General features: G+C 49.7%; 1 protein-coding gene across 11 annotated transcripts in view; it reads left to right on the top strand.

Moving 5' to 3' along the window:
- TRIP12 (thyroid hormone receptor interactor 12) overlaps window positions 1-23,087 on the top strand; it is a 1,008,257-nt gene that overhangs the window by 657,286 nt on the left and 327,884 nt on the right. For all 11 annotated transcript variants that reach the window (XM_078668151.1, XM_078668159.1, XM_078668158.1 and 8 more), the window contains one exon: window positions 2,215-2,406. In XM_078668151.1, the coding sequence (XP_078524277.1) occupies window positions 2,215-2,406 (192 nt within the window). The remainder of the gene's footprint in view (window positions 1-2,214; window positions 2,407-23,087) is intronic.

The following is a 23,087-nucleotide window of genomic DNA, read 5'->3' as shown; positions in this document are numbered from 1 at the left end:
GTAGTGTTAAGCCTTTGTTGAACTGATTCAGGCAATAAATGTCACGCTCAAAGACTGAATTCAGACCAATTATATAAAAAAGTTATTGTTTCATTTCTAGAACTAAGATTTACTTAGTAGCAGGTAAGTTCAACTCTTAATACAAGTTACCTTTCAAATGACAGTGATACTGGTTTGTTAGGGACAATTTGATGAATTCTGCAGTTGAGAAAACGATTGTTAAACTGTTCAAAAACACTTGAAATGACTATTAGATTACTTTGGGATTACTTTTTTAGTTTGGCATGAAACACACTCCTAACAGTTTAAGCAACACAGGACATTGATAAACAGGTTAACTCTGGTGAAGGCACTAAGTTACTTTTTGTTGCAGTACAAGACAGATCAACACTTCATTTTTTTTAAAAACACCATTCAGTCCTATGGAGAAAAACAAAGTGTTAAGTTTACAGGTAAGTAAACGGTTTCAGGACTGGAGTTTTTAAGGGTGTGTAGAACCACGTTTCCCCAAGATTCAGGTTGGCACTCAAGGGGCACCACCAGCAGCACTAGTTTAGCCGGGTGCAGGGTGTCAATATTAGCCAATGGGGCTAGGTGGCACCTTGGTTGGGTGCTGCTCACTGGCAGACCACAAAATCTGGGGTTTCAGGCTTCTGTGGTTAAGGTAAGGTCAAAGGGGGGTCCCAGGTTGGCACCAAATCCACACCACCAGCGGTGCAGGGGCAGCCGGGTGTAGGATGCTCAGGGGGTGTCAGGAGCCCAGTGCTTTCCAATGGAGGAAGTCGGTCGCGGAAAAGGACTGCCGGCTGGAGCCAGAATACAGAATGAAGGTAACCAATGACTGGAGGATGAAGTTGAGTTGCTGGACACCAGGACTCCGTTGGTTGGGCATGTCAGGTCATAGGTGGTGCAGGGCTGTCCATTCGTGTCCAGTTCTTCTCACAGGTTCTGGTCGGGGAACCCTTCAGGATGAGGTTGCAGGTGGCGAGGAGGTGGTCGGTGGAGGTCGTCCAATGCTGCAACTCAATGCAGGATTGCCGGGTGGACCTCGATGGGGTATTGGGCCACTCCTGCCCCCCCCCCCCCCCCCCCCACACACACACATCTTCAAGATGGCAGGGACTGAGAGGCGGCCTTCACTTTTCCTCCCCCACCCTAACTGGAGTGTGGCATACTAGCGGGTGTAGGCAACGGTGGGCAGACCTCCTTTCCCGGGTAGGTTTTCACGCTTGTACTTGCTTCCAAAATAGGTGTTGGAACCAGTGGGAGCCAGTTGCTGATAGCAAAAGGATGGGGCAGCTTACAAAGGCGGCTGGCCTTTGGAACTCCCTCCTCGAGGACCCTGCCCGTCCTGGGAGAGGAGGCATGACACCTCTGCCCAGGATGTGCATTGTTTCCAGACCCAGAGAGCAGAGGCTCTCTACCCACGGGTCCAGAAACCTGTCTGGTGGTGGCAGATGTTTTGGAGACAGTCCGGAACCACACCAGAGTTGGCATCTGGCAAAACGTTAGGGGGTAACCATGCAAAAAGGGTCTTTCTTACACGAGTGATCTTCAGGAAAGTAGGTACGTTACTGGATTTTGTGAGTTTTAAAGTGATTTATTCAGAGTTTCGTAAAGGTTCTAAAAAAGACTCCAAACTGTCAGCCCCTGATTTGATATTCTGAGTTAGGCATACATAGTGTATGGACGTAGGAGTTATCCTTTACAATATGCTGCGGTTGTTAACTGGTGCAATTTACACAGGAAAAACAGTTTGAAAAAAATAATTGCTTGGTGGTGTACCAGTTGGTAAAAACCTAATCCTTATTCTACTTGCAAAACTATAAAAGATGTCATCAGCGGGTAAACCTGCCAAGAGTAATGCCCAAGCTTAATTGATGTACTGCCCATTTCTGTCAAAGCACTCTCAATGATCCTGTAAATGCTACTTGGCTTTTTAATTCCTGTGCTCAGGGTGCAATCCTCACCTTCATTTTCCTGGTCGCTCCTCCACTCTGCACCAGCCAAAGATGATCCTAAAAGTAACTATACCTGTTCATTTTTGCCACTCCAGAATGTGTGGACAATTGAGACCATTGTGATACCCCGCCACATCGTGTATGTTCTGCAGTGCCCTATAGTTCACATAGTAATGGATATTCTTGGAGGACAATTTTGTAGTGCAACTTTACTTGCTAAAGTAGGAATTATTCTGTTGCATTCTTCCTATAGGTGGACGGGAGCGTGGAGTGCCTTGAAGAAATCCGAAGCATAGTATCGGAGTCTGACGTCTCTTCGTTTGAAATCCAACATAGTGGATTTGTGAAACAGCTTCTTCTTTATTTAACATCAAAAAGTGAAAAAGATGCAGTATGCAGGGACGTCCGATTGAAGAGGTTTCTCCATGTGTTCTTTTCGTCACCAGTAAGTGTTGGATTTTTTTAAAATCCAAATTCTTTTACCTAAAATGTTTTATTTAGAATTGGTATTTTAGACTGGTAGAGAGATGTGGAATTTTGTTAACCTTCGTTTGCCAGTCTTAATGCACTTGCTGTTTGAGTGACTCCAGCTGAGACATGGTGAAATTATTTGTATTACACTTTTGAAGAAAATTGGGGTCTTTCAGATTGTCGTAATATCCCTGTCTTCTAATTGAGGTGTCTTTTTCAGCAGATATAGATGTGGTTACAGTCAGTTTTTTTGTGCAAGTTTTATGTATTCATTTTAATACCTATTGCTTTTTTAGATTGAGCCTGTTTCTGATGTTTGGTTGTATTTCTTGATCAGTGAGTTTTTTTTTAGAACTCTGATCTTTAGGATGTTCCTGAATTGTAAGTAGTTCGGTTAGAATGCCCGGGAGGTGTTGTAGGCATTCTACAGCAGTTCCCTGCGCTCCCAGGTTTCTGCCTCCATGTTTCACCTTTTACATGATTGCTGACGGATCAACTAGGCAGACACTGATTAGATGTTTCTGCTGGAGTCTACTGATGGTCCGGTTATGTTCAGCATGTATTCTCTGCCTTTTCCCCAGTACACCTAGCAAATTACAGACATTTCAAATACATCCCGTCTTGTCTGGAAGCCTTCAGGATTTTCCTTGTGGTTGCATTTGCATAGTTTAATTTTAAGCACATTCTGGTTGTCGGTTCTGGAGCATTTGCTGAGGATGAGTTTTTTGGAGAGACGCCTAAGCAGATGCACTGAATTCTGGTGTGTCACTACAAGCGCTGTTGCAGGCCTCATCCAGTTTTGAGAAGTTGAAAGAATTTTACAAATGATGGAGGCAGATTCCTAACTGATGGCGGTTGGTAATTTTAAGTACTGCACTTATTGGAATGCAAACAAGTCAAAATGTATACCTTTGTTCTGTTCTATTCTTTTTGGATGGTTAATGCAATGTTTTGGAGAGCGGGGAGCTGTTCAGGGCTGGGTTTATTTCCCCACATTACAGTGGATTATGTTTATGCAAAGAACATTTTCTTACTCCAGTGCATGGACCATGGTTGAGATGATGTTGATGGGCTTATCTGGATTGCTGTCTAGCCTGATCTGAATTTGAAAGTCATCCACATTTATTTGAAAGTTGACATTGTTGTGGTCTGCTAGTCGAAGTGTGGGTGAACATAAATTTTAAATAACAAGAAAAGGATATCCCTTTGCAGATGCTGCCAGACAGCAGGAATGTGGAAAACGTAACTGTTCCCAGCATAATGTCTTTTGTATGGAAATACAAGATTGAGTACAAAACTGGGACGATTCAGATATTCCTTGCCACTGTTCCATCCTGTCCACCAAGATTGTATTAACAGTTGACAGTGTTATCTCGTCTTTGTACTATGAAGAGTTCTACTTCGTTAGCTAGGGCTTATTCAGTGCCTCAGGGAGGTCAAAATCCAGACAGATGGTGGAGCTCATTGTACTATTACAGTTATCTTGTCACTTTACTATTTTGCTGGGAAATGGAGGTTAGAAATTGGACCGTATTTTGACAGCATTTTTTAGTAAGTGGTTAGTTTCTTTATAATGGAGTGATGGTTATGCGTTCAAAGAGCCAGGCACCACTTCGAAACGAGGAGATGCATTCACCATGCTACTTCACTGTTGCGAGAGAAGGCATGAATTTTCTGAAGCATGCAGCTGAACAGGGTTCCATTGTTCATGTAATGGTTTAGTCTTGGCAGCTAGTTTGATCTCTGCATTCTGCAGTCTTAAAGGAGGAGGAGGTGGCAGATTTTAGCAGCAATATGGAAATGGTTGGGAAGAAGGGTGACTATGCAGTGCTGGACATTTTATGCAACATTAGTTTTAAGGTACTTACGTATGTTTTGTGGATCTGCTGGGTTGCCTTTCAGAGTGACTGAATTGGATCATTCATTGTAAATATAAGATTTCCTTGTTTTGGATGGATTCTCTGTTTGATGATGTATTACTAAACTTTTCATAAACTGCCCTTTTATAGCCTCAGCAGTGTATCTTGCATCAAAGGTTCTCTTCATTTGCACCATTGACAGTCCAGGTTTTTGTGTGTTTCAGTGCAGCTTCTTCTCCACTAAACTACTTGAGGCTTAAATGCCTTTGTTGCGTTTTTCCAGCATTTTGGCAATGATGAAGGTGTACAATTTTAGATTGCTACCATCTAGACTAAATTAAAGGAATGAGTGATAAAGTCAAAACAGTCAACTGTTCGAGGCATGTGGGCTGCTGAATTCATATCTATGCATAGATCGCCGCCTAGTGTTGGGTCCGGATGATTGCACATTGTTGTCCTGGAAGAGTCTTTGAAGTATCACGAGATAGGTGGCTCCTCCCTTGGACTAAAGTGCGCATGGGCATCCTCTCCATCCTCAGATTGTTTTTTTCCGCCATTGGGTTTGGATGTACTTTCTTGACAAGTTCGGAATCGATATAAAACTTTTTTCACAAAGGCCAAAAGACCTTCGGGGCATCGGTATTGTCTTTCGTTCGGTTCCACGCACTTTCTCCTGTTCTTCGAGCCGGACGTCGTAGGCCGCTTGCCTTTATCGACACCAAAGGCCCCATCTACGATCAACATGGAACGGAGCCCGTTCAAACTGTGCCCCGTTTGCAACTCTAAATACCCTCACATCGATGTGCACCCGGTGTGTAATAAATGCCTATCACCGGACCACGACGAGGCCAGCTGCATGGCCTGTTCTCGGTTCAGGTCGAAGAAAACACTTCGGCTTCGCCGCGAGACAGTCGGCACAGAAAACAGCGCCCGACCCAGAGGACATCTTCGAGGCTGAAGACGACGTGGGCGTTGAACGAGAGGATCCTGAGCAGCAGTCGGATCCTGCGTCGGAACAAAATTCTAACTATGATGAAGACGAAGAAGAAGTCTATGTCCATGATGAAGACGTCGTCTAGGTAGGAGACGACGCACAGGCCATGGGAGCCGTCGATGACGACTCCAGCGAGGAGCAAGGCCCAACCGCAATTGCGGGGCCCGATAATGACACTGTACCTTCAAAGGCTCAGGTCGAGGAATCGCCGGCAGGCCTTAGCCGAGATCTTAATCCACATTCTATAGCCCCGCGTCAAGGCCCGGCTAAGAATATTTCTAAGGAGCCATCGGTCGATCAACCACAATCAGCGGTAAAATCTAAACCGAAACCAACAGACTCTAAATCGAAACCGAAGCTGCTAAAAGCAGTCATCTGATCGACACCCTCGGATTCATCGGATCCAATCAAATTAAAAAGTGCATCGACCCCTCGGGGTCACAAGGAGGTGTCGGCCCGAACATCGGGGCGCCGAAACCTGTATCTAAGGTCAAACACGTCGCACTGACGCAGTCGACGTCCAAAGATGGCGACACTGACAAGGGACTCAAGGCTCAGAAGACTCTCGATCCGAAGCTTCCAGCCTCCAAGCCACTGCTGGTCAAGGCCTTCGAGCCGAAGACCAAAATCGACCCGAAAGAGCATGTCGAATCGAAGCAAAAGAGCGTGCCTGCTGCGCACCAAGAGCTTGAGTCAACGCATGGCCACAAACAAACTAGTGGTAAAACAAAGTCGTCGGATCAAAGGCGGCGCCACCCTCGAAGCAGGTCGGTCCATCTCCAATGTTTACATCACCAATTAAGTACGGACTGCCCCCATCCGCACGACCTAAGGCATTCCACACACAAAAAAGCACCGACACAGCCACAAAGGTGTCTGTAGCCTCAAGGACTCAGCCATAGAAGAGGACGTTGTATCCCAAGCGGCCATCCTATGATAATCAGTCATAACTATTCATCGACTCCGATTCTGGAAGACTCACTATTTATAAAAGAAAAATCATTCCAGAGAATCCTATGGAGTCATACAAGATCCCACTCAAAAAGAAAAGGGACTCTGCCACCTCACCTGTTCTTTTTGAACCTGTAGAGTCCTATGGACAGGAATACACCTATTCTCCCACACGTACCAATGATGATGTGGGGGGAAGGATACAATCAGGAAGAATTTACTTATCCTATTGACACAGATCAAGAGGAGTCTCCACCCTGGACTGACCCTGTTGACCCTGGTGAGCCACACACCACGCCGGACACTCAGTCCTATACAGTCAAAACCTCGCCTACTGAAGATACTGCTGCGTTTAACGCATTGATTGAAAGGGCAGCTACTAACCATGATGTGGAAATGCCCGCTGACCCGGTAGAAGAAGACTTTTTGTTTGACACTTTCTCAACATCAGAAAGATCTGTGAGGACATTGCCTATGCTAAAGGGTGTCCTTAAACACGGTTGTGACATTTTCAAAGAAACCACAAGGGCAAGGGTTGTTAACCCAAGAATTGAAAGGAAATACCGGCCTGCGCCTGTAGACCCTACGTATATCAAAGGCCAGCTCCCATTGGACTCCTTGGTGGTGGCTAATGCTCGTAAAAGAGCGAACTCTCAAACAAGTGGTGATGCTCCTCCTCCGGACAAAGAATCCAAAATCTTGGAGGCTTCTGGCAAACGAGTAGCGGCTCAAGCGGCAAATATTTGGAGAATCTCAAATACACAGGCCCTATTAGCCAGATATGATCGGGCTCATTACGACACGTTAGAGCAGCTACTACAACACCTGCCTGATGCTTATAAGGAGGGCGCGGAAATGCTGATACAGGAGGGGAAGCTGATTTCAAATGCATCCATTAAATGTGCGCTAGATGCAGCAGACACAGCGGCTAGGGCCATCAACACAAGTGTGATGCTCAGAAGGCATGCCTGGCTCTGCATCTCTGGTTTCAAGCCGGAGATCCAAACAACTATCCTCAATCATCCAGTTAACCCTGACTTTCTATTTGGTCCCGATGTGTAGACAACACTAGGAAAAATTAAAAAGGACACAGACAGCAAAGTCCATGGGAGCTCTGCAGTCACAACAGTTCTGGGGCGGTTCCTTTCTTCGCTCCGGTAACAGGGGAGCCCCTAGAGGTCAAGCATCACATCAAGGCCAATACAACAAGGGGGGTACACAGACCACCTATAACAAAACCAATAGGGGTGGATACCGTGAAAACCGCGTCAAGTGCAGAGGATGTGGAAAGGATAATGCCAGGTCCTCAGCCACCAATAAACAGTGACGTCTTGTCACTGCCCCCAGACCATATAACACCGGTCGGGGGAAGACTTCAGCAGTTCCTGCCAGTCTGGGAAGGCATTACCACAGACAGGTGGGTGAGACAACTTATACAATACGGCTATTGTCTAGAGCTAACCTCCACTCCACCCCACATACCCCCAAGGCACCATCCTATGTCCGCAGAGCACATGCACTTATTGCAGCAAGAAGTCATCTGTATGCTGCAAAAAGGGGCCATAGAACTCGTGCCTTTAGAACAACAGAGTACAGGGGTGTACTCACTGTACTTCTTAATCCCAAAGGACGGATCTCTCAGGCCCATTCTAGACCTCAGACCCCTGAACCAATACATCTTGTCAGAACATTTTCACATGCTCACTTTGCAGCAAGTTCTACCATTGCTCCGTCAGGGAGATTTCCTAGCAACCCTAGACCTAAAGGACGCATATTTCCACACTCCAATTCACCCAGGACACAGGAAATATCTCCGGTTCACCATAAACAACCAGCATTACTAGTTCAAGGTCCTGCCTTTCGGGGTCACTACAGCCCCCAGAGTGTTTACCAAGTGCTTAGCGACAGTAGCTGCGCACCTTCGGAGACAACACATCCATGTCTATCCTTATCTGGACGACTGGCTTATCCAAGCGAAGTCGAACCAGCAATGTGCCAGCCACATGTCCCGCACGATTCACCTCCTACACAGTCTGGGATTTTCACTCAATTACCCAAAATCTCATCCTCAACCCGCACATGTACAACAGTACCTAGGAGCGGAAATAAACTCTAGCAGCAACAGCACAGCCAAACTCAGCACGAATCAACAGCATGCAATTGCTGATTCGGAAATTCAAACCCCAACACTCACTCCCAGCGCAAGTGTTTATGCAGCTGATAGGCATGATGGCCTCCTGCATCTTCATAGTCCCTCACGCGAGGCTACACATGCGTCCGCTTCAGGAGTGCTTGGCGCGATGGTGGAATCAGGCTGGGGACATCTAAAGGACCTAGTGTTGGTGACCGGTCGTGCATACAACTCTCTGCATTGGTGGAACACACAAAACCTTTGCAGGAGACGACCGTTCCAAGAGCCTGTACCACAGATAGTGCTGACGACGGACGCATCTCTCCAGGGCTGGGGAGCGCATGTCCTCCATTACACAGTACAGGGACTATGGAGGACGCAGCAGCAGGAAATGCACATCAACCTGCTGGAACTGATGGCAATCTTCATGGCGATGAAGGCGTTCAAATTGCATTTGTGCAACAAAGTTGTGCTGATCCGGACGGACAACATGACTGCCATGTATTACATCCAGAAGCAGGGAGGGACACACACTCCACAATTGTCACACCTAGCCCAGAGCATGTGGAAGTGGGCCATTCAAAGAAACATGTTCCTCATGGCGGAACACCTCCCAGGCAAAGACAACCAGATAGCAAACCTGCTCAGCAGGCACAACCATCAGATGTACGAGTGGGAGATGCATCCCTCAGTGCTACAACCGTATTTCCAACAGTGGGGTCATCCAGAAATAGACCTATTTGCCACAAAGGAAAATGCAAAATGCCAAACCTTCGCCGCCAGGTTCTCACACCCGCAGTCTCAGGGCAATGCGCTATGGATGAACTGGTCAGGCAGATTTGCGTACGCTTTTCCTCCAGCACCGCTTATACCGCTGGTAGCGCGCAAACTGCGGCAGCACTCAATGACACTCATCCTAGTTGCTCCAACATGGGCAAGACAGGCATGGTGCACCACTTTCCTAGAACTTTCAGTGGTACCTCACCAACGACTAAAACTCACACCCAGTCTCCTCACTCAGAGCCGTGGAGACATTCAGCACCCAAATCCTCAACAGTTGAGACTTGCAATATGGCTCCTGAGTTCATAGAGTTTGGCTACCTGAACCTGCCCCTTGACTGTATGAACATTATCAAGGAGGCTAGACGACCTACAACCAGGGCATGCTATGCGGCAAAATGGAAGCGATTTGTCATTTATTGTTCCAATAATGACATAAATCCGCTGGATGCATCAACGCAAAACATGTTATTTGTTGCATCTACACAGATGCAATCTGGCATATAGTTCCATCAGGATACATTTAGCTGCAATGGCAGCTTATCTTCAAAACAGACAGCACCTTTCCCTTTTCAAAGTGCCTGCCATTAAAGCTTTTATGGAGGGACTCAAAAGAGTAATTCCTCCCAGACACCCGCCTTCACCTGTCTGGAATCTAAACATAGTTCTCACCAGACTAATGGGACCACCTTTTGAACCTCTTCACTCTTGTGACATACAATTTCTAACATGGAAAATGGCCTTTCTCGTGGCGATCACATCGCTAAGAAGAGTTAGTGAGCTGCAAGCCCCAACTATTCAGGAGCCTTTCATACAGATTCATGCTAATAGGGTAGTGCTGCGTATTAACCCTAAATTCATGCCCAAGGTGGTGTCACAGTTCCACATTAACTAAACAATAGAACTGCCAGTATTCTTCCCCAATCCAGATTGTGGCAGACCGAGCACTGCACACACTAGATGTTAAAAGAGCTCTCATGTATTACATTGACAGGACAAAAGATTTCAGGAAAACTAAGCAACTGTTTGTTGCCTTCTCTCCACAGCACAAAGGCAACCCCATTTCCAAGTCAGGTATAGCCAGATGGATTGTTAAGTGCATACAAATCTGTTATCAAAAAGCTAAACGCACATTAACAGTTCCCCCAAGAGCGCATACCACACGCAAGCTAGGGTCATCCATAGCTTTCCTAGGTAACATTCCTCTAGAGGATATCTGTAGAGCAGCCACATGGACCACCATACATACATTAACCAAACACTACTGCGTGGATGTACACTCCAAACAGCAAGCTGCTGTAGGTCAGGCTGTTCTCAGGACTCTTTTTCAGACTGCTGCAGCTACCACGGGCAACCACCGCTAAGGAGGAAACTGCTATTTATTCTATGCATAGATATGAATTCAGCAGCCCACATGCCTCGAACGGAATATGCTACTTACCAGTATGCATCTGTTCTTGGCATGTAGGGCTGCTGACATTCATATCGCCCGCCCTCCTCCCCGGTGCCTGTCGCAGCTGTAGCACTCAGAATTATTCTCAGGCATGGTCATCACTCACAGTATCCTACTTCATCTCTGCCACAATGGCGAAAAACAATCTGAGGATGGAGAGGATGCCCATGTGCACTGTAGTCCAAGGGAGGAGCCACCTATCTTGTGATACTTCGAAGACTCTTCCAGGACAATAATGTGCAATCATCCGGACCCAACACTAGGCGGCGATCTATGCATAGATATGAATGTCAGCAGCCCTACATGCCAAGAACAGATGCATACTGGTAAGTAGCATATTCCTTAAATTTTATTCTCTTTTGTAACTTTTATAAAGAAATAAGGAAAAGTATTTTATACCCGTTTTTCCATAAGAGAAATTTATATTTTTTATAAAGCAGCATTTAATTTTATTCGCGGCCTAGAAAATTAGTGTATGTTACACTGTGGTTTCATATGTATAATTAGCAATCAATTGAAGGAAGGCAAATTCACATCTTGAGGCCTTACGATATGAAACTATCTGAAAGAGACACGTTAGTATTAGATTCCTTACCTTAGAATATCCCCAGGCGTCAGACTGGATCCAGAAACTTTTGCGTAGCAGTACCCTTGCGCGTCTGTAGGCGTCGTCTGCGGCTCCGCGTCCGTCGTGGGCGCCGTGATGACGTCGTCAGAGTACTTAGACGCCGCCTCCGCGTGCTGACGTCAGTTCTTCTTTTTTCTGCGCCAGCAAGCGCAGATCTGGAAAAAGCAGTAACCCTAGTCAATTTTTGACTACCTTTTTGATCACTTTTTGATTATTTCGAGTCTCTCGACTCCGAACGGTGCCGTAGGGATGCCTGGCTTCAAGCACTGTGACGATTGCGACCGCCTGATGTCGGTCACGGATCCTCACCGCGTCTGTTTGCCTTGTCTGGGCGTCGACCACGACGACAAGGCCTGCTCCGACTGCCGGGCCCTCTCTTCGAAAGCCAGGCGGGAGCGGTACCGCAGGCGACTCGAACTCCGGCAGTCGGTCCCGCGCCGCGAGAGGTCCCGATCCCATGGGAGGTCGAGGGACAGGTCACGGGCTCGGAGCCACCACAGTTCCGAGGGTAGGCCGAACTCCTCCGGGTCGAAGTCGTCGTCAGGTAAGAGGCACAAGAAGTCCAAGCGGCATCATCGCTCTTCGGACTCCCCCCCACGCTCGCATGATGCGGCCGGGGGTTCGGGTGACACCACCCACGCGGCTCCGTCGGAGTCGCGGGCGCCGCGTGCAGCTCCACACCCTCCGGTCCCTGGGCTGAACGCGACGCAGGAGGAGATCGAGCGCTTCCTCATGGCCATGAGGAAACTCTCTCCTCCGGCGGGCTCCGCGGCGCCTTCGGGCCCAGCGGACCCGTCTGGGGCTCCTAGCGGGTCGGCGACTCCGGCCCCGACGCCGTCGGGTGCTTCGGCCCCGACGCCTTCGGGCCCGGCGCCGCAGGTCCCCTCTATCCCGACGCCGCCGGCGCCTTCGGGCCCGGCGCTGGGGGAGTTCAGTTGTCCAGGCGCCGCCGGTGCCTTCTGGTCCGGCGCCGCAGGACTCCGCTGGCCCTCCTTCGGGATCTGGTTCGCCGCCGGTGGATCTTACGGCCTCCCCGGCGTCGGACCCGCAGGTGTCGCCTCCGGCGCCGTCCTCGGGCGGCGCCGTCCCCGGTACCACCTTCGTTCCTGTTCAGTCGTCGGGACGGCCCCGATGGGCGCCGCTCCAGACGCCGTTGGGTGAATTTCACTTTTATGAACAGGCCCCATTAGTTCAGAACCCTGGGTTTCAGGAGATGGGTGATGAAGAGGACTGGGAGGGGTCTGAGGACCCTCTGACCAGGGAGTGTCAGTCTCATGAGGACTGGACAGGAGACCTTGGGGAGGCCAGTGGCCTGGACACCTCTCCAGACACTGGTTTTGTCTCCCCCCCCTACCGTGGCTTCGGAGGAGGGGGCAACCTATAGTGTGGTGCTGATGAGGGCTGCCAAGGCCTTGGGCCTTGAGCTCCCCGTCGCGGCCGTGAGGACTAACCTCCTCACTGAGGTCCTTAAACCGCAGTCGAGCTCGGCCGAGCCTCTGCTGCCCTTTAATGAGGCCTTGACCGACGTTCTTCTGGGCACTTGGTCCAAGCCCGCTACGGGTTCGCCCGTAGATAGGAACGTGGCCAGACGCCACCGCCCAGCCCCGGGCGACCCATGTTTCCTGTCCTCCCACCCTACCCCCGAGAGCCTGGTCATCCAGGCCTCCAATTCCCAGACCGCATTCCCGTCGGCCCCGCCCGACAGGGAATCCAAGAGGTATGACCAGTATGGGAAGATCTTCTCATCCCTTAGTCTAGGCCTACGGTCTTCCAACACCGCCTGTGTCTTGGGACGTTACACCCACTCTGTGTGGGATAAGGTCGCGGAAGTGCTGCCAGAGTGTCGGTTGGAGGTACGGGCCAAACTCGGCCAAGCCCTTGTGGAGGGCCGGGATGCAGCCAAGTATTCCATTACGTGTGGGCTGGATACCACTGACTCACTGGGTAGAGCGATGGCAACTACGGTGGCGGTCAGACGCCACGCCTGGCTGAGGTCCGCCAATTTCTCGGCTGATGTCCAGAGCACGCTCATGGACATGCCGTTCGATGGCCGTCGTCTCTTTGGCGACAAGGCAGACCATGCGCTTGAGCGCTTTAAGGACTCCAGGGCTACGGCCAAGTCCTTGGGCCTCTCGGGCCAGCGCCAGCAATCGGCTGCCTTTCACTCCTTTCGTGGCCACGGAAGGGGTGCACCCACACACGCCGCCAGCCACGCTCCGCAGGGCAATACCCAACGCGGTGGCGGCCGTGGGAACCGCCGTCCGGGCGGTCGGGGGCAGCGGCGAGTTCGGTCCACACCTTCCCCCGCAGCATCTGCCTCAAAACCCTCCTAGTCCGTGCTTTCAGGCCCATGTGACGCCAGTGGGGGGCAGGGTTCGCCATCACCACCTCCACTGGCGCACTGTCACTTCGGACAGGTGGGTGCTGCAAATCGTCCGAAGGGGCTATTCCCTCCCCTTCGAGGCGACTCCTCCAGCCATGCCACCGCAGAACCACCGTGTATCGGGGATCACTTGCGACTTCTGCAGGAGGAAGTTACGGCCCTCTTGGCCAAGGGGCCATCGAGCGCGTTCCTGGGCCAGAAGTAGGGTGTGGTTGCTACTCCCACTACTTTCTGGTACCCAAGAAGGGCAAAGGGGGCCTACGCCCTATCTTGGATCTACGGAACGTCAACGGCTTCCTCCGGAAGGAGAAGTTCAAGATGCTGACACTGGCTCAGGTCCTAGCTGCCCTGGACCCAGGAGACTGGATGGTAGTGTTGGACTTGCAGGACGCTTATTTCCACATCCCCGTCCTGCCGGCCCGCCGACGCTACCTGCGGTTCACGGCTGGCCACGAGCACTTTCAGTTTACCTTGCTCCCCTTCGGCCTTACCAGCACCCCACGGGTGTTCACGAAGGTGATGGCGGTGGTCGCAGCTCATCTGCGCAGGTTCGGGGTTTCAGTCTTCCCCTACCTGGACGACTGGCTGTTGAAGGCGGACTCGCCACTGACAGTCGTCAGCCACCTCCAGACTACGGCAGATCTCCTGCACCAGCTGGGGTTCTCCATCAATGTGCCAAAGTCACACCTGTGTCCCTCTCAGAAGCTCCTCTTCATCGGAGCGGTTCTGGACTCGGCGCAGTTTCGGGTTTATCCACCCGAACAGCGGGTCCGGGATATTCAGGCTCTGATAACCATCTTTCAGCCGTTATCCCGGGTCTCGGTCAGGTTGTCGCTGTGGCTTCTGGGGCTGATGGCCTCCTGCATCCTTCTGGTGCATCACGCCAGGTGGCGGATGCGGGCTCTGCAGTGGGACCTGAAGTTTCAGTGGGCCCAGCATCAGGGCAATCTGTCCGACCACGTCCTGATCTCGGAGGGCACTGCGAGACAGCTGCAGTGGTGGCTCACAGACCGCGATTGGGTCAGCGGCAGATCCCTCTCCCTTCCCCAACCGGAGCACGTAGTTGTGACAGACGCGTCCCTCCAGGGCTGGGGAGGCCACATGGGAGAGGTGGAGATCAGAGACCTCTGGTCTCCGGCGGAGGCCCGGCTCCACATCAACCTGTTGGAGTTGCGGGCGATTAGTCTAGCACTGAAGGCATTCCTCCCCTCTGTCCGGGGGAGTGTAGTGCAGGTGTTCACGGACAACACCACCGCCATGTGGTACTGCAACAAACAGGGCGGGGTGGGGTCGTGGACCCTTTGCCAGGAGGCTCTTCGCCTTTGGCAATGGCTGGAACGCCAGGGCGTGACCCTGGTGGCTCAACACCTGGCAGGTTCTCTGAACGCCAGGGCGGACGAGCTCAGCCGTCGGTGCATGATGGATCACGAATGGCGTCTGAACTCGGACGTGGCGCAAGGCCTCTTTCAGCGATGGGGAGAGCCTTGGTTAGATCTATTCGCCACCGAAGAGAACGCGCAATGTCATCAGTTCTGCGCGTTGGAATTTCCAAGGCGGCACTCGCTCGGAGACGCTTTTCGTCGCGAGTGGAGTTCCGGTCTGTTTAATGCCTTTCCGCCTATACCACTTCTACCCAGAGTGCTGAAGAAGATCAAGCGCGACCGGGCCCAAGTCATCCTTGTGGCTCCGGACTCCGGACTGGGCGAGAAGGTACTGGTATCCAGAGCTACTCAATATGTCAGTCGATCCCCCGGTTCGTCTGCCTCTTCAGGAGGACCTTCTGTCGCAGCAGCAGGGGACGGTCCTCCACCCGAGCCTGTCCAGTCTCCACCTCCATGCTTGGAGATTGAGCGGCGACAGTTGAGGCCATTTGACTTGCCTCCTGAAGTCTGTAACCTCATTCTGGCAGCCAGGCGTCCCTCCACAAAGTCGGTATACGCCTGCAGGTGGAACAGATTTGTGGCATGGTGCACAGCAAAGGCTGTGGATCCTCTTGCTGCCCCTCTTTCTGAGGTTCTTCTCTTCCTTCTTTCTCTTGCCCAGCAGGGCTCTGCTCTGGGCACTATCAAGGGCTATCTTTCTGCCCTTTCAGCCTTTCTCAGGCTACCTGATCAGCCTTCTTTGTTCAAGTCCCCTATTGTAAACAGATTTCTTAAGGGCATCACACACACACACGTTTCCTCCTGTTCGGTTTGTGATGCCACAGTGGGACTTGAACCTGGTTCTTACCTTTCTGATGTGCGCTCCCTTTGAGCCACTTCACAACTGTCCTCTCCGCCTTCTGACTTTGAAGACAGCTTTCCTGGTTGCCATCACCTCTGCCAGGAGAGTGAGTGAGCTCCAGGCTCTTTCTTGTACTCCACCTTTCCTTTCTGTCCATCCGGACAAAGTGGTGCTACGTACCAAACCTTCTTTCCTGCCAAAGGTTGTCACGGCCTTCCACATCGGACAGTCTATTACCTTGCCAACCTTCTTCCCGCCACCGCATCCCTCTAAAGAGGAAGAGCGGCTCCACCGTCTTGACCCAAAACGTGCGCTCATTTTATTTGAGTCGCACACGCCAGTTCCGGGTGGATGACCAACTCTTTGTTGGTTACGTGGGCGCTAAGAAGGGGAAAGCGGTGCACAAGAGGACCATCTCCCGGTGGATCATCTTGTGTATCCAGGCATGCTACTCTTTGGCTAGGAAGGAGCCCCCGGCTGGATTGCGGGCTCATTCCACCCGAGCCACGGCAACTACCACTGCCCTGGGCAGGGGTGTGCCCTTACAAGACATCTGTCAGGCAGCTACGTGGGCGTCGCTGCACACGTTTGCGAGACACTACTGCCTGGACAGCCAAGTCCGGAGAGATGGCTTCTTTGGCCGTTCCGTCCTCCAGGACTTTCTGGTGTAAGTATTGGTTCGCAGACCCACCACCGGGGTTGGTATTGCTGGGGTATCTATTCTAAGGTAAGGAATCTAATACTAACGTGTCTCTTTCAGATGCCCAAGTTACTACTTGTGTAACAATATATCTGTAAGAGACATTAGTTAGTATTAGATTCCTTACCGACCCACCCATCCTCCCCGTTCTGCGAACCAATATCTAGGGTTAGGATTGTCCCCTTTCAGGGCCCTAGTTTCAATGGCACCAGTGTTGGTTTTTAACATGGCTCTGCGTTTCTGGCGCAGAAAAGCTGTGTCTAAGAACTGACGTCAGCACGCGGAGGCGGCGTCTAAGTACGTCGACGACGTCATCACGGCGCCGACGACGGACAAGGGTACTGCTATGCAAAAGTTTCGGGATCCAGTCTGACGCCTGGGGATATTCTAAGGTAAGGAATCTAATACTAACTAATGTCTCTTACAGATATATCGTTACACAAGTAGTAACTTGTGCATATAGGACATACATTTACATGACAATTGTAATAATTTTATGCCCAACATCAACTCTGGATAGATATAAAAATGTGTACGCTTCTATTCATATGCACTGTTTATTCCATTATGGAAACAATTCTCCTGTAGAGCAATTTTCTACGCACTTCATCGATTAGTTTGTGGTAGAAAACTATATCCATATAAAGCTGCTTCTAATTTTGTGAGATCAGTGAAATTAGAGAATAAATTATGCTGTGGTCCCTCCCGTATAATTAATGATTAACAGAAGGAAGTTAAATCATACTCCGTGGCGTTACCACTTGAAATTAAAAAGTTACATATCTACAGGATGACCTAAATTTCACTGCTTCCTATCTTATATCTGTAATAACTTTAAAAATGTTGTATGCTGCTATCTATATGTACTTCTCCGCTCATTTTTATTATATTTTATTGAAACCGGTTTAAAAAAATACTTTTGTATTACTTTTAAATGGGACTGTTAGTTTTAAAGTATGACATTGAAAACTGTTGTATTTGCCCAATATGCATTTTTTCGATTGCTTTTATGATTGTATTTTAACCGAATTATGCTGAATTGAATAAGGGGCAGAGTCCTATTGCTTGCTCTTAAAAGCATTATAAACCGATTCGAACTATTATATATACATACATACATACATACATACATATACATTTACACACACATATATATATATATATATATATATATTACCTACTGGCGGTCGCCAGTAGGTATATATAGTTAGGATTTTTTCTCTATGGGTTTTTTGAAAATTCTATGTCTAATAACTTTGGCGTTTGTGGACGGAATTGGCTGAAATTTTCAGGAAAATGGCACATTTTGTTTCTGAGCAGCCCTTGAAAATTTGGGGGGGGTTCGTCCAGTGGGGGCCGAGAAAAAAGGGGGGTCCCAAAACGTGTTTTTAACATTGAGTTTTCCATAGGGCGGTTGGCCTCACTTTTAGCCCGAACGGCTGAATGGATTTGCACGAAACTTGGCAAAATTGTAGGGACTGGTAGCCCGATGTGCCTTTTGTAGGTCTCAATATATGTGCTCCAGTGGATTTTGAGAAATTAACGTTTAAAAAAAGATATATATCTGTAACAGCGGACCGGGCAGCGGCCCAGGACGCGTACTTTTCGCGCAACGGAGCTTTGTGAAGCGAAGCTGATTGGTTCTCTGGCGTCTGTCAACATTCCAAACAGTCCGTAGCGGCCGCCATCTTGTCTCTCGGTAGGATCGAGAGACAAGAGGAGGCCAAAGCGAAGGGGCAAATGACCATAAGGGGGAATAGTAGATCCTCGCTGACCCCCTAGGTTTGATGTGGAGGTTTTAAAAGGGCCCCGCGGGGCAAAAAAATAAAATAATAATAATAATCGATCGGCTGAATGGATTTGCACGAAACTTGGCAAAATTGTAGGGACTGGTAGCCCGATGTGCCTTTGCTAGGTCTCAATATATGTGCTTCAGTGGATTTTGAGAAATTAACGTTCAAAAAAAGATATATATCTGTAACAGCGCACCGCTTCGCGTACTTTTCGCGTTACGGAGCTTTGCGAAGCGAAGCTGATTGGCTCTCCGGTGTCTGTAAACATTCCAAACAGTACGTAGCGGCCGCCATCTTGTCTCTCGGTAGGATCGAGAGACAAGAGGAGGCCAAAGCGAAGGGGCAAATGACCATAAGGGGGCATAGTAGATCCTCGCTGACCCCCTAGGTTTGATGTGGAGGTTTTAAAAGGGCCCCGCGGGGCAAAAAAAAATAATAATAATAATAATCGAACGGCTGAATGGATTTGCACGAAACTTGGTAAAATATTAGGGACTGGTAGCCCGATGTGCCTTTGCTATGTCTCAATATATGTGCTTCAGTGCATTTTGAGAAATTAACGTTCAAAAACAAGATATATATCTGTATCAGCGCTCCGCTTCGCGGAGATAAAATTATATCTGTATTACCTAGCTGTTGCTAACACCAGTTAGCGACGGCTAGTAGGAGATAGCGACCATCTTGGGTCCCACTTTGCATGTGAGTGATATTTATCACTAATGACATGCAAAGTGGGCATGCCAAGATGTTAGCGACTGGAAACAGTCGCTAACATCGCTATCTCCTAGGGACTGGTAGCCCGATGTGCCTTTGCTATGTCTCAATATATGTGCTTCAGTGCATTTTGAGAAATTAACGTTCAAAAACAAGATATATATCTGTAACAGCGCTCCGCTTCGCGGAGATAAAATTATATCTGTATTACCTAGCTGTTGCTAACACCAGTTAGCGACGGCTAGTAGGAGATAGCGACCATCTTGGGTCCCACTTTGCATGTGAGTGATATTTATCACTAATGACATGCAAAGTGGGCATGCCAAGATGTTAGCGACTGGAAACAGTCGCTAACATCGCTATCTCCTATTATCAACTTTTGGAAATATTCGAGATAAGCGCGAATATCTCCAAAAAGTAACAGCTGCCCTGAGCAGTTCTTAGCCATGTTATCCAATGGGAGGTGGATAACATGGCTAAGAGCATTAGCTCGGTAATGCATGAATATCGCTGAGTTTTCAGCGATATTAATGCATTGCGGTCGTTTTTTATCGTATTTGCGATAAACCTTGATAATAGCAAGGTTTATCTGCGATAATTTCTGACGGTAAAAAAATCTTTGCAATGCATCGTTAGGGATAAATATCGCTTAACTTTGGTAATATGCCCCAACGTCTGTTAACGTTCGATTCGAAGGAAATCAGGAATTGTTGAAAAACATTGTGTGCGCCATCTTGTCTTTTTTCAAATGCCACACTTTTGTCGTGCACGGCAGCCATTTTAGATGCCTTGACCAGACCCACTCTGTGCACGCTGTCGATCCTTAGCATGGCTCCCCACCCTCGCAAGCATCTCACCCAGGCAGTGGTCACCCCCGCTCTCTGTCTTATGCATGGGTAATAAACCTCCCCCCATCTGCGCTGCTCTTCCCTGAGAATCACACCCTGTGCCCGCCCGACACCTCCCTTTCGCCCTATTCACTACCGCACCCTCTGACACTCCTTTTCCTCTGTGTCCGATTGTCCAGGCCGGTCCTAGGCTATCAGCTAGCCCTGCAGATGTAGTTTATGGCCACAGCTGTAAAGAATCACCCCTCTTCAAAGGAGTTATAGTAGATCAAGGCCCACACTCGATGAGATCCGTCACAGCAGAAGCGTTGCTATTATCTGAAAACCATCCTGTATTGTGATTGGGGAGGGGACCGAGCGTGAAGCGGAAGATTCCAGGGATGACTCTTTGTACATCAAAGTTTTTACAATTATGTGTCACATTAAAAATATATAGCACTCCGACAAAGTAGTAAGATTATAAAACTTTAATAATTTATAAATATATACAAGAAAACAAAAATAGTAATAACATATAAACATTTTTAGGGAAAAACAACGAAGTAGCGGTCGGCTGTGCGAATAGTCCCAACGCAGCACAACGTCCAGATTTCCGGCGTGGGGCGTCGCGGGGGGTGGGTCATCAGTAGCAAACTGTTGTGCGAATAGTTCCAAGGCAGCAGAACGCGCCGAAATCTAGATGACACGAAAGTGATGTCTAGTAAGTTGCCACCCAGCAAATAACGGCGTGGGGCGTCGCGGGGGGTGGGTCATCAGTAGCAAACTGTTGTGCGAATAGTTCCAAGGCAGCAGAACGATGGCACCAAGGTGATGTCCAGTAAGTTGCCGCACTGGTTTTGGTATCCTACAATGCTGCTCCGAATAACGGCGTGGGGCGCCCCGGGGGAGGCGGCGTGAACGGGCCTCTCCAGGTGGAGTCTCATCTGTTTTAGTGGGGCGCCCCTTTACCGTTTCAGTTGCCATTCCGTCCGCTTTTGGTCCACTGTGTCAAAATCCGCCATTCAGCTGAGTTGCGCCCACTCTTGCGGTGCAGCGATAGGCCGCTGCCACAGGACTCTCAAAATGGCGGCAGGCTCTTTCCTTTTTGGGCGTGGTCCACTGAAATGGCCCTGGGACACCTTGGAAATCGGACGCTTGTCTGCTAGGTCTTGGACCCCATTCTCGAAAGCGTCCCCTCCGCCTTGAGAATTCATCAAAAGTTTTGGGGGCCCCGACTCCTGCAGGCTTCTGGTGGGGAGCGGCTGCCATGATTGCTCGCGGAATGACCACGACGGAGCTACGAGATGGTGGTGCTCTCATGCTGACGCCAGTTTAGTCTGAAACATCCAGAAACAAGGTGGGGCTTTCATCGTTTGGGGGAAAAAAAAAGTTTTCATCCAATGAAAAGTGTTGTTTTTAGGTCATATGATCAAGCCTTCCATCATTAGGAAACCAAAAGTAAAATGAACCAATGAAAAGTTTTATAAACAAGTCACATGACCTGTTATGCGGCATAGGGTATAAAATGCGGAGAAAATACGTTGGCACGTGAGGCGGCGTCAGTAGCGGACCGATGTGCGAATAGGCCGAAGGCAATACAACGCGCCAAGATCCGGATGGCACCGAGGTGGTGTCCAGCAAGTTGCAGCACTGGTGTGGCCATCCTACAATGCTGAAAGTCGGCGTGGGGCGCCCCGTTGGCCTGTGAGTTTGCGTCAGTAGCGGACCGATGTGCGAATAGGCCGAAGGCAGCACAACGCGCCAAGATCCGGATGGCACCGAGGTGGTGTCTAGTAAGTTGTCGCACTTCTGTGGCCATCCTACAATGTTGAAAGTCGGCGTGGGGCGCCCCGTTGGCCTGTGAGATGGCGTCAGTAGCGGACCGATGTGCGAATGGGGCCAAAGGCAGCGCAACAATATTTTCTGACTGACACCACAAGGCGCTGAGATGCCAAGATCCGGATGGCACCGAGGTGATGTCTAAGTTGCGGACTGATGTGCGAATGGGGCCAAAGGCAGCGTAACAATATTTTTTGTATGGAAGATACCACTAGGCGTTGAGATGCCAAGATTCGGATGGCACTGAGGTGATGTCTAGCAAGTTGGTGTGGTCATCCTACAATGCTGAAACTCGGCGTGGGTCGCCCCATTAGCCTGTGAGATGGCGTCAGTAGCGGACCGATGTGCGAATAGGCCGAAGGCAGCACAACGCGCCAAGATCCGGATGTCACCGTGGTGGTTTCATAGTTGAGAGGCACTTCATCTGCAGTGGGGCGCCGAGATCCGGATGGCACCGAGGTGATGTCTAGCAAGTTGCTGTACTGGTGTGGTCATCCTACAATGCTGAAACTCGGCGTGGGTCGCCCCATTAGCCTGTGAGATGGCATCAGTAGCGGACCGATGTGCGAATAGGCCGAAGGCAGCACAACGCGCCAAGATCCGGATGTCACCGTGGTGGTTTCATAGTTGAGAGGCACTTCATCTGCAGTGGGGCGCCGAGATCCGGATGGCACCGAGGTGATGTCTAGCAAGTTGCTGTACTGGTGTGGTTATTCTACAATGCTGAAACTCGGCGTGGGGCGCCCCATTAGCCTGTGAGATGGCGTCAGTAGCGGACCGATGTGCGAATGGGGCCAAAGGCAGCGCAACAATATTTTCTGAAGAGAAGACACCAAAAGGTGCTGACATTCCAAGATCCGGATGGCACCGAGGTGGTGTCTAGCAAGCTATGCAGTTGAGTTGTGTGCGCACTTGCGGCGAATAGGTCGAAGGCAGCATAACAATGTTTTCTGAATAGGAGACACCACAAGGCGTTGAGATTCGGTTACCACCGAGGTGATGTCTAGCAAGTTGCCGCACTGGTGTGGCCATCCTACAATACTGCTCCGAATAACGGCGTGGGGTGCCCGAAGGGGGGGGGAGCCGGCGTGAATGGGCCTTCCTAGGTGGAGGCTCGTCTGCTGTAGTGGGGCGCCCCTTTACCGTTTCAGTTGCCATTCAGCTGAGTTTCGGCTGCTCTTGATGCTACAGCGACAGGCGGCTGCAAGAGGACTCTCAAAATGGCGGCCTGTTCTTTGGATTTGGGCCTGGTCCACTAAAATGGCCCTGGGACACCTTAGAACTCGGACGCTCGATTTTTTTTTTCCTTTCCTGTACATGCAAAAAAAGGTAAATGCCCGGTACGTTACACGCTTCATCTGCCACGATGAACTCTCCAGA

Source organism: Lissotriton helveticus, chromosome 11 (genome assembly GCF_964261635.1).
Source record: "Lissotriton helveticus chromosome 11, aLisHel1.1, whole genome shotgun sequence".
NCBI lineage: Eukaryota > Metazoa > Chordata > Amphibia > Caudata > Salamandridae > Lissotriton > Lissotriton helveticus.
The sequence above is the reverse complement of the archived record's forward strand: the minus strand, read 5'-3'. Positions and strand labels throughout refer to the sequence as shown.